The sequence below is a fragment of the Ptychodera flava genome, chromosome 6 (assembly GCF_041260155.1).
Source record: "Ptychodera flava strain L36383 chromosome 6, AS_Pfla_20210202, whole genome shotgun sequence".
In the NCBI taxonomy this organism is placed as follows: Eukaryota; Metazoa; Hemichordata; class Enteropneusta; family Ptychoderidae; genus Ptychodera; species Ptychodera flava.
Genome location: NC_091933.1, coordinates 46,249,796 through 46,268,527, shown reverse-complemented (window position 1 = coordinate 46,268,527; position 18,732 = coordinate 46,249,796). Strand labels below are relative to the sequence as shown.

At 38.0% G+C, this 18,732-nt stretch overlaps 1 protein-coding gene across 1 annotated transcript in view; it reads right to left on the bottom strand.

The window, feature by feature from the left end:
* The window catches only part of LOC139135971 (uncharacterized), a 41,000-nt gene continuing 22,268 nt past the window's right edge, over nt 1-18,732 (bottom strand). Inside the window, exons 4-7 of the mRNA XM_070703773.1 lie at nt 8,937-9,077; nt 3,589-3,744; nt 2,476-2,685; nt 1-2,008 (exon numbers count right to left, since the gene is read on the bottom strand). Of these exons, the coding sequence (XP_070559874.1) occupies nt 1,686-2,008; nt 2,476-2,685; nt 3,589-3,744; nt 8,937-9,077 (830 nt within the window). The 3' untranslated portion in view covers nt 1-1,685. The remainder of the gene's footprint in view (nt 2,009-2,475; nt 2,686-3,588; nt 3,745-8,936; nt 9,078-18,732) is intronic.

Genomic DNA, 18,732 nt, shown 5'->3' with positions numbered 1-18,732 from the left:
AAGAATATCTGTTCCCGAGGCGTATATTCTACCTTAATAAGATCGGATAGAATGATTTCCATTACATTGAAATAAAACACCATAGTACCATAGATAAAAACACCATAGTACCATAGATAAAAACACCATAGTACCATAGATAAAAATATAGATTACGGTCATGATGGACATGCGTGTCAGGTGCAGTACAATTAAAATTGTGTGTTCCATTGAACAGCCTTGCCGATGAGCTGTCGTCAAAATTTCACGTATATTAAATTATTTTACTTGAATAAGATAGTTTTAAATATTTTTCATTACAGGATTTTATCCATCCTTTAAGCATCCAATGATTTGCCCCTTTGGAAGATGACCGTGCTGCTTAAAGTTGCGTTCAGATTTATACGTTGAGATTTAAAATGATCTCCCTTGACATAGAGGGCGCACTACGACCGAGAAAATTATGTGAAGAATATCAAGTATGCATTAGAAAAGTACACGTGATTCCCGGAAAATTTTTCATGGCTGTTTCGCCGGTTGGCAACTTCTGTTAAATACATTTTCAACCGAGTGATACAATAAACTTTTTTTCTGGCTCCTTCTCAATAATTTGTACTGGCGTTAACTTCTCATCGTCCAGTCTTTCATTCACATGTCACTTTCTTCTTCGTGGTTCATTTTTTTCACTGTCCTTCCTAATCTATAGTAATATCCAAGTGTATTTAATTTCTCACAAATTATCACTGGGCTAATTCTCATATTATCATGATGCCGTGTAGACGGGTGTATCCGTATAGTATTTCTAGAATATGTGCATTGAAATATATGTGGATTTCTATCCAGATTAAAAGAAATTTGATACATTTTAATGCATTTTTTGGTCAAGGACCATATATTGCCTTCCTTGCCGTTCGCAGTTATATATGTCTGTCTGGTGTCTTTATTTGTTGTCCGAGGCATGTGAACGCTTAGAACTTGTCTGCTCGCCGCTCTGGGTGTCGCTTCTCACCGTTACTGGCGCCGCCGACAGTAAAAAGAAGCTCCGAGGGTCTGGTTAGCGAAGCCAATTGTAGGCTATAAACTTCAGCGAACGCTCCACTGCCCTCATTCGTTGAAACTTCCCCACTTGATCAAGTGTATGGTCGATATCGGAGGCTGTAGCGAGGTGTCATTTTTACATCAATAAGCTGGCAGCTACGTTCAGACTGCTTATCCATATATGTCTTTGTGGTTGAGTTGTCGTTTTGATCATTATGCAATATCTTTGTACGATCATTATATCCCTAAATCCTTTGTGGTCCTTCCAGGAAAAAGATTGGAGATCCGTAGTGCACTTTGTCCTCATGACTGTGTGTCGTGGGTCGGATTTGATTGCAAACGACATTAGATAACAATAACTTGTGTCAAGCAAAAATAGACAAAACAAATGACAGACATAACTCAAATATTAAAATTACTATATTAAACCCAACATACTAATATTTTGATATCCTTTTTCCTCTTTGTTCAACGGTGAGAACAATTCCAATAAGTTCCCATTGCTATTGAAATTATCATCCTTCATGATCCTCCTGACGACTGAGCTTATTGCATGACATTAAAAAGTTGTCTCCTGTATTTTATTTCCCCGGTTTTGAACTTTAATTCATCCCATTCAAGTTGTGAGACGCGTATTTTTATACAACTCTATGTGCAACGGGGCTGAATTACTCCTCATAGGGAGGTGGTGGGGTCACGTCGGATGATGGCGTGTTGAGTCTGCTCTGATACGGTGGAGGTAGATCCGCCGACTCGTAATCGGGAGGGGACATGTTGTCGTACGATGGTGGCGACGTCAACACGACGCAACGTGGAGCACCAACTTCTGAGGGCCCTTCGTCTTCCGCACTCACTTGACCAGTTAGTCTTTCACAGGTATGCGGATTGTGGTCCTGACTTCCGTACATCGGTGGAAAGTCTTCGGCAATCCTAGTGCTTTCTGTGATCTCCCTGTCATCGAAAGCCTCGTAATGGTGTCTAGGGAATACGTCTACCGAAAAAAGTGTATAATAAATTTCATTAGGAAATCAATGCCGAGTTAAAGTTATTACGTGGTTTGTTTACCCATGTGTTTTTCGATGGCCTACTTTGTTGGTTTTTTAATGAAAATTCGATGGCATTCATACATATTTAGATTTTTTTTCAAAATAAAAGTAATGAATTGCGACAAAGTAGTTCTAGATGTTATTTAATCATTCTTAACATTAGAACCACTGGATGACATAAAACTCTTATTCAGATTCCATTAGATTATGTATCAATCATTGGAATCTGAAATTGTAGAAAATAATAGCGAACCAAAGTATTTTCACGTCCCCCTTATACTCAGAGCAAAACTTTCAAGTGATCCTCTTCCAAATCCCCCTGAATTCCTCCAGCCCCCCCCCCCCCCCCGCAGTATTTGTGAACGCAGCCTAAAGTCGATTCATTTCAGCCTCTGCGCACCCGCATACTTGCCTCCTTCGATATTTATGATGTCTTCCTCGGAATTTTCTTGGATATCGTCGTTGATGACAGAACCCTGGTTGGCACTTCTTCGGAGGACCACGCAGTAGAAACAGGCAGCAGCTGGGAGTATTACGGTAGTTATCAAAACTGCCGGTACGGACGCAAGAATCACGCCAACTGTGTCAGTATTGCGAGATTCCTCGGCATTACTCCACCAGTCTGGAAAGAATCATGAACAACGCCCTCATTCATTCTCAAGACACGTACTGTACAGTAGCGATCGCATAATAATTGAGCGTACATGTACAATGTATATCTTCCGCAAGGTGTCTCAGTGCAAGTAAGCTCCCCGAGTCAAAACAAAAGCAAAGGCTAGCTTCGAGACCGAGAAAGTGTATATTTGACTTCTTTGGTCGTCAAGTACTTCGGCACAGTTCATTCTTGATTTTTGAGGCAATGCAAATATGTACGAGATGGACACCGGATTGTATTAAAGATTACGTTTCTGTTTTGATTATCAATCATTAATCTCTGACATTTTTGTCATTTTATGTGATTTTTGCATTCTATATCTCTCAACTTTTAAATAACTGGCAAAGACTATATATATTCCCCTTTCCATTTGCTGTCATTTGTTGGTGGAAAAACCCACGTCAGAGAAGTCATCTACTCGAGACTACGTGACCAATAGGACAATTTCAAAGCTTTGGTTCGCCTCTGATTTGTCAAATACACCAAGTCGGACGTAACCTGTGGTCTCGGCTTTAGCAATCGATTTGGTGAAAGCTTTGCAGAGCAGAAATCAATATACGACTTCAGGGTTAATCCAGTGCATTATCGTCTTAAACTCAGTCAGTCATCCGATACCTCCTGTCCTAATGAAATTAAGATGTAGATTGTGACAAAATCCATACCTTATTCGGTTAACCCTGTTTAGGATTACAGTTCATCTGCTCACTAATAACCGTGACGACATGTAGCAAAACATTGGCCACGGTTTGCAGCTGTTTACAACACTCAACTCAATTTCTTTTGATATTGGAACCGTCAGTTACTGTTTCATCTCTCGCTTCCATCGCCCACGACACTCAATACTCGAATTACAATATTTAATCGGCTTACCTTCTTTCGATTCACACGTCTTCCCGAAGTATCCGTCTGTGCACTCACACTTAGCGGTATCCAGGCAACGGCCGCCATGGAGACAATCGTTGTCCGTATCGCAGTAGCGTTTGCAACCTTCAAGTTTCATGGTTTTGATAATCTGAGTAGTATAGGCTGTGTGTATCATTCAAAATAATGAAAAAGGGTTATTAGTGGAGAATATGTTAGTCAGTGCACGATTAAGAGAGGGTAGTGACCTTGAAAGAGATATCGGCTCCCTGAATACGCAATTAAATCCCCCACTCAATTATCAGATTTATCTAATATAAATATTATTTCCTTGATAAATATTCAATGGAAACAAAACAATGACAAACTGTTAATGGGCTGTTGACACATTGCTAATGCGAGAACCTGGGATTGAGAAGGGCGCCTTTAAGCATCCTTTGCTCCGTGAAGTCACCTTATCGACAAGATTAATTGGTCACTATGGAAACCAGTATCAGGACTTACTTTCTTGATTTTATGAGGATGTCGAAACTGACAATAGCCTTGCAAATTACACCAACGCATCAGCAGAGGGCTTTCTGTTGGAAGACAAGCGCGCTGGAAGCCATGAGTGGATTTTTTTTACATATCTATCCAGTAGATATGCCCCACGTGTCACGATGGCATAAATGATAGAAATGAATTCCTACGATCAATTAACTAGCAACGTTTCAAGTACTTGGAATGTCTTTACCTGTCACACGGCTCGGTGTAGTAATCTTTAGTATTGTTCTACTTGATAAGCTTGTGAAAGCAATATTCTACCGATGATAAACAATGATGATGATGATGATGATGATGATGATGATGATGATGATGATGATGATAAGTTAAACATTGCATTGGAAAAATGATAATCCATTTGTTTTACCCTAAGAGTCGCTTTCAAAACATCTTTCTGTATCTTAGGATGATTAAGAAACATTTGCGGTATGAGTAAACTGTCACCAGATACGTTCTGCTGATGCAAACTTTACATGTAATACAAACAAACCGTATACAGATGCTTCTACTTGAAGGAACATGTATGTATGTATGTATGTATGTATGTATGTATGTATGTATGTATGTATGTATGTATGTATGTATGTATGTATGTATGTATGTATGTATGTATGTATGTATGTATGTATGTATGTATGTATGTATGTATGTATGTATGTATGTATGTATGCATGTATGCATGCATGTATGTATGTATCTATCTATCTATGTATCTATGTATCTATGTATGTATGTATCTATGTATGTATCTATGTATGTATCTATGTATCTATGTATGTACGTATCTATCTATGTATCTATGTATCTCTCTATGTATGTATGTATATATGTATGTATACATGTATGTATGTATCTATGTAGCTATCTATGTCTGTATCTATGTATGTATATATGTATGTATACATGTATACATGTATGTATGTATCTATGTATCTATCTATGTCTGTATCTATGTATGTACATGGATATGCTTACTGTAGAAATCTATTGAACCTTCCTGAAAATAAAATAACAGCTTTGCTTAATTTTGTTAAATTTTATCGAATGAAAACATCAAATTTCCAAACAAATTATTTGTTCAAAATGTTTAAAGATTATTTTCGTATTTTACGAGCCTTCAGGGTCATAGATATAAGTATATTTACAAGTTGCAATATCCTCTCTACACTAAGGCTGTTTCGCATTATCGCCAACTGTTAAGACCATGTGTTGAGAGAATTGGCGCTTTCCTAAACCAATTTCAAGGAAGTGAGAGACGCCGCGAGTGTCATCTTCACAAGACTGGATGGAATTCTCCACGGATTTCATTATCGTAAAACCCTGACATATCGAGGAAGGTCGTGCCACTCAATTATCGGCATATAGGCTTTCAAGGTTCCTATGGGCGCCACAAAGACACAACTCTAAAATGTCACAGTGCCCAGGATTTGAAGACATCTTTGTGCGGATGTGTAGAATTTACTACTTTGTGACATACACAATTAGAAATGCGAGCCCCGGTTATTCCCAGGGGGATCTATTCATATTACAGAAGACAGGGAAGCTTTTCATGTTAGATTGCTACTAAAGGCACATCGGCGGACAGCGGGCAAGGAGAAAAATACAGTTCTCATCAAAGAGGGAGACAACTTTTACATGATAGTAGTCAGGGAAGCCATTGATTGATGCTTGAAATTAAAATGTTTTAGAAACGGATGAATGGATTTGAAGTCAGTTAAAATCACTCTGTTCTAATTCTTCGGACGGAAGAACAACGATAGGGAGGGATATCTCTTGACAATTCTTGAGAAAGATGATCTGTAAATTGTACCATTTAGCTGATGGATTTTGAAAAAAAAATTCGCAAGAAGATTCGCATTGCTGCTGTCTTTTTAGATTTAGATTATACTTGCAGAGCTTTGTATAGCCGTGTTATATGGCGGAAATGAGTGATATGAACTCACACTATTTTACATATACTTCAAGAAGATATTTACTTTCTTGTCGTTTGCTGCGGTGAGGCTACAATCTGTCTGAACGCCAGAACATCTTGCTTAACTTGGCAGTTCAATATTCGAAAATAAAACGGGCTTTCACAACGACTAGGGTCAACGAGAGATATCATTTTTCGAAAGAAAGTACACATAGGGTTCTACGTTAGCCCGATTGTCGATAATAAAACCGAACTGGAGGCCTACTTCATTCAACGAGATATATCGTTCAAAGCTTATCTACCGCCAGTATACCTCTGTATTTCCTGCATCATCTTCCTTAAACAATCACAACACAGCTCATTCATATTGATGAGAATACTCTCCGCAAATGAATTGCTCTCCTAGTCCTTCTGATGGGACATAAATATAGCTGCCATAGCAGGGGGATGCAATAAACACACTTGGCTGACATCGTCAAGACTAATATATTATGTACTAAGCAACAGTACGCTCGGCGACAGTCTCAACATTTGAACCTCTGATTTGTAGAGTGCTCCCCGGGCTCGTAGACCGATGAACAAGCAGTATTTTATGATGCGAGCTGCAAGATGCCGAATTGCTTCCTGGCAGTCGATTTCAATGAGACTCTAGCAGATGGAAATATTACCTCAAGCTGGAGTTGCAGGTAAGCGGAAGTCAAGCTAGAGAATCAACGGAAGTAGAATGAGTGGATGACCGGAAGTGGAACGGCGGAACGACCATGTTCTGACTGTAAATTTTACTTGAATTTAAGGGAATTAAACCTCGAATTCCGCTGAAGTTTAACTGAAGCTCAGCAGACAGTATTTTAATGAAATAAAAAGTCGTAAGTGATCATCATTAACTGAGTTGAATCCTTTTATTCCTTGTCCAAGAAGCCAGAGTTTGATCCAAACTCTTAATCTTGGATAGTTTCCGAACAATCTGACGCTCTAAAAACTGTAAAAAGCAAAAATGATTGCAGTAGATTATTTATATTCGACTGAATTACAAACAGGGGACACATGGCAAATAGTTTTCGAACTTTTACGAGTCAAAATCTGTTTTATTCACTGTTCATTACTCAGAAATATTACTTTATTGATTTTGAATGATGGAATGTCATTGTCAGTGTGTATGGTATTTAATAATCATTCACACTATGCTATCCGTGGGCGTGACTCGTATGTGCTCTGACCAATCAGATTTGCCGAGAAGAATGTGCACTGCACAAGCTGAAACAAAGTTCGCCGTTGGGGGCGGGCTTGGTGAAAAGGTTAGAGAAATTGCAGAAAGTACAACTGAAACTTAACGTACTTCATGATTAGTTCGTGGCTATTCAGCATATTATATGTTGTATTTGAACAGACTACAAACTTGATGGCACACTTTTCTATTTCCAATGGTCGATTAAAGGTTTATTATCGGAATTAATTTAATTTATATCTAGAATCGATCGAAAATATGATTAAATTTGAGGCATTAAAGTTAGAATAGCTTTTCCTATATCAGTTCTTTCTTTGTCTTGTTCAAAAAGCGGCCGTGTACAATTCGAATAATATAAACGGGAAAGAGCAATCTGATCACCATCTTTTACCTGATATTGTGTAGAAAACATGTTACAGCTTCTAGCCGTCCCGAACATACAAGTCTAATGAACTGAACATGGTGAAGAGTAATATATACATGTAACATATATCGCTTGATTAGTGCCTAACACAATAAACTCCTTTTTTGAGTGAAAGGGAATTGTTGGTTTTGTTGTCTCGGAGCATACATAGCACACTGGCGAGGATCATCTAAAATAGCAAAAAACCCTACGGGCACTTTCACAATATCAGTGAGAAGCATGCTGCACTCTGGCGCGACTTTCCATGGCGACTCCAGAGGCCACTATCCAAGAAAAATAATGAAGTAGAGAGTTGAGATAACCTTAAATGCACCATTGAAAGACAAATTAAAAAATCTCTCCCGGAGACCAGAGCGACGTTAAATCTCGCCTGGAGACTGACGCAAAGCCACAGTACGGACGCCACATCGACTGGAAAGACGGAGACACGAGCGTTTCACGAATGTCTACAAGAAACTCTTAGAAATTGGCAGTTGTATTAAATTATACAAACAGGATGTGGCCGTGAGGTGATTGTTAGAGTGTTTGACACGCGTAAAGAAAATCTGTTTGTATTTCGTGCCTGCTTGGCAGCCTTTTCACGCGTACGCACGATGATATCACAAATGAATGTGGTCAAACCAGCAGGCGAAAATGTCTGCGTGACCGCAAACGTGAATAACCACAGTTGTAAATTATTCATTCGTTCTTTACAAAAATTTAACTCTGTTAGCTATTAGTTTTGGTGCGTTTATAACTATATTTGTGATGTTTGTAAACTGCAGTTTCTTGTTCAACTCTCAAAACTGTAGCAAAGTGCGTGAACGCAAACGTGAATGCCCAAAGCAGTAAATGATTCATTCATTCAATACAAGAATTTAAAGTCTGTTTTTAGCTTCATTAGCTGTAAGTTTTTGTACGTTTTTAATAATTTTTGTGTTGTTTGCAAACTGCAGGTCGATTCTCAAAATCTAAACAAAGTGCCCAGTGCTAAACTTGTCGAAACAGCCTGTATGTGTGTGTAAAGCATATTGTTATTGTTTAGAACCTGGCTCTAGGCCGGGTTATAATTCATTTGTCAACAATGGCATTGTAAAAATTTAAACCGTATGGCAAGACTAAGATTTCGTATTTCAACGTAGTTCAGGAAGAGAAAATAAACGCGAGCTCGTTTTATGGATTAAAAATTATGAAAATATTGTCAAAATGACATCCATTGTCATTGTCGCTTTTGAAATTACGCTTGGAAAGAAATTGTCACCTGCACAACTTACTTTGTTCACAGTTTTTGCCAAAATAGTTGTCATGACAAATGCACACACCGATAGCTTCAACACACACTCCTCCATTTTGACACCCGCCGCACGCATTCTTCGGATTGGGATTGCCTATCGGATGCGATGGACAAGGATTCCCTGAAATATGACACCATTTAAATATGTTAGTGACGTCATAATGTCTCCGAGTCTTCGACCAAACAGCAATTGTATAGTGCGTGTGTGCACTAGAATTGTAAGTCATGTACAGTAGTGCAAGTAAAGATTAATCAGAAACTGAGTCGTTTATATATAATGTGATTTTGAAAAAGATATTGTTCACTATTTGTTTGGAGAACAAGTTATGAGTGTACACTTTGAGGGATTTTGAGATTATTTTTAGCTTCAAATATAAAACCTGAAGGACTGGAGGATTAATATTTGGCTAGAAAACATTAATTTTCAGAAGAACTAGTTTCATGGATCAAACTACAGATTTCAAGTACCGCTTATCACTATTCAAAGTTTGCCATAACGTCAAATTTTCAGCTCGAGAGCAGGAAACAGGTAGTATTTCTTCAACACCTGTGCACGTTCATAAATCAAAATTTAAGGTGAAGCACTACGAATAACGTCAAAATTAGGTTGTGGTGTCATTTTCTTGAAACTTTGCACAAATATTCTTGGAAGTTGTGCAAGTGCAAAAGTGAAATAAAAAAAGGGGGTCACCACGGTCGTTTCCATGGAAACGGACGTTAAAATGGCGTCGTTAGAAATAAATAAAAATGATATAATTCACTTAAACTAAAGAAAGCAATTATAAAACGCTTAGCAAATGAGTTAATTTTAATAAATACCAAGACTTAAGATTCATATCTATCGAATGTATAGCTTTCATGATGTTTGTAAAGAAATTTTAACATAAGTATCGATTACAAAATGACGATATCGAAATTATATCACTACATAATTTTCGAACTTTCTTCCTGTCGCTTTGAATGGTGTCATTTTGACCAAACTTGGCGAATAAAATCCTGACATAGTACCATTTAGTTTACGCTTATAATAAAAGGGTGTCACCACGCTACTTTTTACAATATCGCCAGGTGAATGGGTAATATGCACCATGTAAATGGGAGAGAAATGTTAATTTTTCGCTCATATTGAATAAAAACCAGCTTCCTAGGGGGTCAAAATATGACAAGGTTATAGGTCACATGTATTTCTAAGAAACTGGGTCAAAAAATTAGGTAAAAGCGCAATTTCAACAATGACAGGTGATGTTAAATACATGCGCTAGAAAATAACCTATTTGCGGCAGGATGGTATTAAATCTGCGCAGAAACGTTCTAAAGCGTGTGCGCGTCCGAATTCGTCGGCCTTTACCTTAAGACGAGAAGCAGGTGTTTGAAATAATTCTTTCCGATAAAAAAGAAATAAACGCATTTTTGAGAGCGTTGAAGTTTTGAACAGGGAAAAAGTTGATCGGAGGAAGACAATAGCAAATTTTCCAGTGCACTGGATAGTATATACGTATATCGCCCTGCAAACCGTCGACACGCCTTCACCATTCACTTTACCTTTATGAGCTTTACCTTATGATCGATGTTTTAAAATTAATTCGAGGGTTCTACGGACACCATAATGTGCTGCGATACATGCCTTCGGCCGATTAACGGACTTGCGCAGTGCAACCAGTGATGTGTACGTCCTCGCACAGGGGCCCCTTAAGGTAGTATGCACCTCGAAAGTGAAAGACTCAAACTTTTGCTCTAACTTTCCTCAGGGAATCTTTCAATCATTCTCTTTCAAAATCGAGAATAAAAATCGGGGGTCACCGTGCAAATTTTTGTACTAGAGAAACAAATTACCCAAGATTTACCGATATTACAAATTCAAAATGGCAGCCATCCCTGTGTTAACTCAATGGAGAAAAATATAAATTTTCGAATTTCGAAAAACTAAGTCGGTGAAAAGTTTTCTTTCACCAAGAGCTTTAAAATGAACCCCCAACAAGTGGTAGATCAGAAGAGAATTGAAAAAGTTTGAGAGTCCGAATGTCTGTCCCCGAGGTGCGTTCTACCTTAACGCGTTCACTGACCACTATCATGAAAAGAGCAAACTTGATGCAGTTCAAAACCGCACCCACAAAACTATCAAATAACTCCATTTTTATTTTGAATTTCCTCGAATAACAGGGAGGTTATGTAGTCGCTGAATAATTTAATCTATTAATTGAAACGGTTTCATATTTCGCTATTTGTAAAACTGGCATCATATAGAAAGTGATTCGATTAATTGGGTATGGCAAACTATTCGAGTTTTTGACCACAATTATAGAGGAAATGTGTACGAATGCTTTTCATCTAATAGCATCTTCTTCAAGATGTAAACTACCGTGAATGATTTTCGAGTAACGGTGCATGCATCATTGTATTGGTACCCAATTATAAAAGCAACTTGCATACCTTGTTATGTGGCACATATAATTTTGATCCAGATTTCGCTTTGAGGCTCTGTCAAAACATTTCTGGCACGTGACATAGTGAAGATTCCGATCGATGTTGAAAGCTGACCGCAAACACCTTTGATTAAGCTTAATTATAAACCATTCCTCCTCGAGGCAATTTCAGGTGTTTTTGTGGCCCTGAGATTTGGTTTGTTTTATTCATGGGAGAATGAAATGCAACGTCAGTGGGGGTCCGGAAACGTGTCCCCCAACCATTTTTAGAAACTTTCGCAATATTTAGACTCCAGCAGGTGCTTTCCCGAACGACGCTAAAGTTGCTGAGTGCATTTATTTTGCACATTCTCAACAGAGAAAACTCGTTCTCACCCTGATTTCAGAGCCAAATACGGACAGGTTTTTCAGATAGCCCGGACAGTAATGAATAATGATTTACGTTTCATCTGCATTCACGATGTTTGCTATGAACAATTTCACACATGTTATCAAATGGGATACCCAACTTGAAGAGTTCGTCATAAAAAATTGTCTCTAGGGATTGTTCATTCTTTACGATATGGGTGCCGGCAAAGTCGAGTAGGATGGGTTCATCTGATATCTGCAAACGAAGCCATGATGTTTTCATAAAGCACCCTGATGTCACTCAATTTCGAAAAATGTCCAACCAGCTTAAAAGCTTTGTTTTCAGAGTACAAAAATATTGCGGTTAAGGGGGTAATCCTCCGTATGTTTTCATTGTCTAACAGCGTACCACAATCTAGTCTGGGTACAAGTACATGTTTTTATCTGTGTTATTAACAGTTGCCATAGCAAGTCTACAGGCTTGTCTGAACATAGCTTTTACCAGCAGAATGGAAATAAAAGGACCAGGCATGCTTTGGATGAAATTAAGCAAACCACAAGCTCAAGCTAAATGTTCACGAACTTAGGAGAGCTGGTATGTGTTCGTAAGTTTTCAATACCTGTACCGTTGATAGCTAAGTGTTATTCAAGAAACAGATACATAAGGAAGCTTTCAGTAATTACAGGGGGGTGGGCCGGGGGAATTTCACGCACACCTGTACCGTAAAATGTGACCCTCCCCTATCCTCCTGTCCAAAATGTGACCCTCCCCCTTGTCCGACATTCTAAAACTTGACACCCCCCAACGACTCCGGTATTCTCCCCAGGAATAACTAAAACAGTATCAACTAATTTACATAACAATTGATTCAATTGTTATGTTAGGGACAAATTACAAAGGGGAGGGCTGATGTTTTTGGATGGACAGTCGCAATTTATCACGCAAGAATTTTTGAAGAGATATGGTATTTCATACATTTGAGGGAGGGTCACCATGTTTTTTGCAACTATAAGAAGGCAAAATGTGGCTGATTTAGTGCTTCATCCAAAAATATCAAATCATAATACATGGAGTCTATCCGGCAAATTATTGACAATATACCCCCACAAAACATGCTATATCTGTATATTACATGTGTTTAATAATGTATTTAAATGTACTTTGTTTGAATAGGGAAGTAAAATGGGCTTTTGTGTACAAGAAATTGATTTCTGAATTTCATCTAAAAAATTGGTTCACTATCCATGGTGTCCATGATGAAATTATGAATAGTTTTTTCCAATACAAAAATAGGTACTCTTGATTGTTGATATTAATGTTCTTGATTAGACTAGAGTGATTACAAGTCTATGGTTGTGTAAGATATTTGATTTGGAATTTCACTGAAATGTTGATTCACTATGCATGAGGGTCTATGATAAAACTATGAATAATTTTTTTTCTGTACAAAATTAGATAAATCTGTACATCTATGTATGCTTGATTATTTAGATTATTGTTCTTGATTAGACTAGAGTTGTTAAAAGTCTATGATTGTGCAATAAATTTGATTTTGGAATTTCACTGAAATGTCAGTTCACTATGCATGCGGGTCTATGATAAAACTATGAATAATTTCTTTTCAGTACAAAATTAGATAAATCTGAGCATTTATCTATGCTTGATTGTTCACATTATTGTTCTTGATTAGACCAGAGTGGTTACAAGTCCATGGTTGTGCAAGAAATTTGATTTTGGAATTTCACCGAAATGTCAATTCACTATGCATGCGGGTCTATGATGAAACTATGAATAATTTTTTTTCAGTACAAAATTAGATAAATCTGTGCATCTATGTATGCTTGATTATTGAGATTATTGTTCTTGATTAGACTAGAGTAGTTACAAGTCCATGGTTGTGTAAGAAATTTTATTCTGGAATTTCACCGAAATGTCAATTCACACTATGCATGGCTGACTATAAAGAGTACGTATTTTGTTGGTGATGATAGGTTTATTAAAAGTGACCCTCCCCCTTGAACCGTTTTCTAAAAAGTGACCCCCCATTCCCCCGACCCACCCCCTGTAATTACTGAAAGCTCCCTAAAGTACATTTTGTAAATAAAACAAGGGAAACACAAAGAAGAAGTATCTTCTGCGTTGTAAATTTTCGTGTTCAGTTATTATTAATATTGAAATGTGATGAAAGGGAAGTATAAATTGTATGTTTGTGTTACCGTAGCTATTAGACTTGCTCCAAGTCTGTTGGTATATAAATATCAAAACAGAGTTAAAAAATGAATAAACTTTAGCACACTGTCGCATTCATTAGTGGTGAGGTGATCGCGAAATTGAAACGATATAGGCTATGGACAAGCTGTTGAGTAGATCGTGGGGTGAACGTGACGGCCTGCCAGTAATTGCTGCCGAGAAAAGCAATGCGACTACGGCCAGTCTAAGTAACTCTCTCTGTGAATAAATATTACATATCTACATTTTAGTGGTATCAGGTCGCATAAAGATGCTTTGGCAAGTGTACCCGAGTCCCAGCTGGGAGTTTCATACATTAACATGGCTGCAATATTGTGTCCCTGAGTAAAACACTTTCACTACCCTGTGCTCCTCCCTAAAGTCCTGGACCCGGGGACCTCAGACTGTGCAATTCGCCATTTCAAGAAACTCCATATCCTTAAACTCTGGCAAGTAGTATGGCAAGACGGTATTTCAGTGTGGTAAGACGGCATTTAAAGGAAACTTTTCTGAGGGGGAAAAAAATAAAAAGTTTTCTTAAGATGAACCGCAGAGGCGATTCAATGTGGAATAGGACTACAGTTAATCAAGGTCAGCCGAACAAAGACATCTTTTAGAATAATTCCTACCGAGCAACGCTGATTTTTCCTGATAAACATAACGTAACTTTTACAGATTTATCTCAATACGAGCTTACAGCAAGTATGGTGTCCGAAATCACAGTTCAGTCGATTTCACGTGCTTGCAAATCAATTAATAAACTTGGCATTGGAGGATAAATTTGGATTATTCATGATTCTTGGATACAGATAATCAAATAAAGTTCAAGAAAGTGGACTAGTTGATCGAGAATGCTGAAGAATTGTTAAAAGATCACGGATCAATACAGAACTTATCATGAACATTAAAATGATACACCGTTGCTCCATCTGTCTTTAGGTGGAGAATCGAAAAGGCAATGAAACGCTGAAATTATTGGAAATTTAGGGGCCGTCCAGTTATTATGGCGGGCGTGGGCCGACAACCTACTGCGTAAAAATGATGACCCCTGCAAAATGATGAAATCTTCATCAATCCTATGCCATTAAAAGAGTAAATTTAATAAGCAACTTGTTACTATTTTTATCTTTGTGTTGATTACATATGTCCATGACATATGTCAAGTTTGGTAAAATAATGGTCACTGCCGGTTTATATATACACTTTTCATGAAAAGAAAAAAAAACAGCTATCAAGTTCTCAAGATACAGTACATAAGCTTACAGTGTACGGTGTTACTGAAATGTTCTTCGTGGAATTTACTGTTGCAACGTACATTATCAATGACTGTACCATCATCCCCTTAACTCGTCTTTGGCTCCAATATGTCACAATCATTGTAAAGTACAGTTTCCAAACAATTTGTATCTATTTTTCTGTTTATCTGGTTTCTGTTCTTTCCTGGGTACACAGAGAGCAATTTATTTCATTTTTAAAAACTATCTACTGTTGATTGACCAATCAGAGTGCTCAATTCAGGGTGTTTTATTTACTCGTAAAGCCTTGTTCACCAAATTCCAGAAACGAATGACAGCGCCGTAGTAAAGTACTGTCCAATCAAAAGTGAACATGTCATATTCTGTAGACATCTGGTACGCTTTAATATTCAAATTTGGTAACACAGCGGAAACCAGCTGCAACACAAAATCTGTTGTGCCCTAGGGCATTTATATAACGTGCCCTAGGGCATTTATAGGATGTTCCAAGTAGTAAGGATAACTTTATTTCTGAGACACTACCTAAAAAAGTTACAAAATCTCCTCACACCTCCCCAGAACACTACTCACCATCCATGTAGCTCAGTGACCCTGACCTATATATGAACTCATGCGCAACAGCTTGCGCAGCAGTGCATTGTCCTGAACTCAGCGGGGAAATTCCCTGCTGAGTCAGGTCCTGGACTTGCGCAATACACTAGCTATGACTCACCCCCACTATCAAAACGGAACGACATTCTATTCTCGGATCATTTGTTAGATAGATTCTGACTGAGATGTACCGGAGCCGGTCTGCTCTTACAAAAAGGCAACCCGTACCGGAACAGTTCCGAAGGTGCGGGTCTCGTTTCTGGATGTGAATTTTATCTGCTGGCTGTTCCCTTTTCACTATGTTTGGAGTCGTCGGAACGAGCGGAACCATAGGGATGTTGCGGAACACTGTTGTGCAATACCCCTATCGGGACGTTTCCAGCAGGGGCTTTCCAGGAATTTCGCAATACCGTTCCAGTTGCTTAGTAACTTGTGATGTCATGTTCAATGTCTGTCATTCTACAGTTTTCAGAAAAATCGTTCCGATAGGTTTCTGTGGAATTTTTTTCTGAACGACTCTAGTTAACTTGTTCACCCGATAGATAAAATTTTAGTAATTTCCTCTGAACTTAAAATATGACGAAAGACCATTACTTCAAACAAAATGAGTCGTTTCAGATGAATGGTACTGATATCTAAAGTGTTCACTCTTTTATCTCTACGTACAAATGTAGTTCCTAAGTCGTTCTCTACTCTATTCCCACCAACAAAACATTCAATACTCATTTCATTACGATCTTTATCGATACTTATAATAATATCACAAGTTGTTCTGTTATCTGTTTTCATAGCATAATATCCAACCAAATCGTCAAATTCATCTCCAGTAGCTAACTTTACACATCTAATGAGAACTGTACCATGTTGAAGTATTTTCATATTATCAGTCATCTGTTGATTTACAGTCTGTAAAGTGAGAACAGCTGCCTCATCACCGACACTTTTAAGACCCAGTTTCGAACACGTTGTGTCCCAAAATAATCTAACTGGAACTCCGCTAGCTGTATACGAGCAATAATTCTCCCCCTCGTTTATCCACCTTCTTAGTGTATTATCTGCCTTCATCATTGTATTAAGAGGACTAATTTTAAGGTGAATCGGTATACCAAGAAGTGCAATGTATGGATTCGTAGGAGTAAGCAACTACGAAAATCTAACAACTTGTACTTGTTAACATTGCTATCGAAATAAATAACATTTGGAGTTCCTGGCAGTTCAGTAACTCCACCACTAATTTCACTATCCAATATATCTAAGATGTTACGCGGTACATTATAAGGCATGAATTTCTGACTAGTCGAATTCCACGTCAGTGCAAAAGGAGTAGGATCATTCGAAGCCTTTGTGGCGTCAATTACGGTTTCATCAATGTCTGTAAGTTCAGAAAATTCTACAGCATGCTCGTGGGGCGCCGCGGCTAAAACGAAATATTTCTCGCGGTCCTTGTAACGAAGGACATAATCCTTATTATGATTAGTAGCTATCTTAGTATTATTGTTCACTTTAACATCACTCAGATCTTCAAGCTCAAGATTTTGTACACGAATTACACCTAGACCGGAGTTACTTGGACCAGACATGATTAACCTATATACAGTGAAAAATAAATAATACCTTGTAATAATATACAACGTACAACGATGATCATTGAGATTGAAAGCAAAACAGGCAAACCGGTTACTATGTATTTTAACCCTTGCATTGACATATCACAGTTTACGAAGATAAGGCTGCTAGAGTGTGGACTGTACAATTCATGGCATAACATAACATCGACGAATAATGTATTAAAATACCAAGAAGGTGACCAACCAAAGAAGACTAAATCAATACGTCCAGGTAACTACAATATCGATACGTTAAACAAAGCAATCGGATTGAAGCAAAAAATTAATTTTGAAAAACATCTGCCGACAGGCCACGTTCTTCTAACTTTGGCGAAAGATATTAAAGTCTATTTCAATGCCACAGGTAGCTTTGCCAACGTCGTCGGCTTTTCAGATAAACCTGAGAACAACCCCGTGACAAAAAGTACTATGAGTCCAAAGCGAGCAGATTTCTTAACAGTCACTAAATACATAGTTCATTCAGATGTCATCGATGTTTCTGGAAGTTATGTTGGCTTGGGCTCTGACGAATACATACAGGGAGTATTATCAGACTCTTTAAAAACACTTCCCATTCAGGATACAAAAGAAATAGGTGAAAAGGTCACCTATAATTTTAAAGACTGCTCAATTTCCATGCCATTGAGAAAAGGTTCAGACCATATGAGTTCAATGCGTATCTGGATAACAGATCAGGATGGAAAGATGATCGATTTCAATAACTGGCCAACTAGCTTTTGTATTGAATTATTGTAGTCGTTCCACCTACCGGTGCGTTCCGAAGGAACCCTATCGGAAGATAAACCATCCCACGACCAATCCTCCAGCAATATAGATCATCTCATATTTTTTTGCTCTTGACTTGGCTGATAATAATCTGAGAATTGAACTGCCCCTTCGGAACGGCTTTGCACCGCTTCTGCTTCTTCTAGGATTTCTGCATCTGTATCTCTTAATTCTGCCGCAGCATGTGCATCCTTTGCCCGATTTTCTCTTTCCCAGTCAGCCTGGAGTAATCTTTTTTCTGACCAGACGTTGCGATCATGTTCAAATTTTTCTAATGCTTTATCATGTCGGACTTTCTCTTCAATAAGAGCCTCACCATTCCCAGAAAGCTTTTGTCCGATAATATTTCCTCCTGTAAATGCCGTTGCATTTAATACAGCACCGAGAACTGTCATTCCTATTGCTGAAGCCATAGCTAACTGTATATTGATATATATTACTAAGTATAAGTTTCTGTAGGAATAATAATATTATTATTTTGTGACTCTCCGAAGGTCCGTTCAGAAGGTCTATATACATTACAAAGTATAAGGTT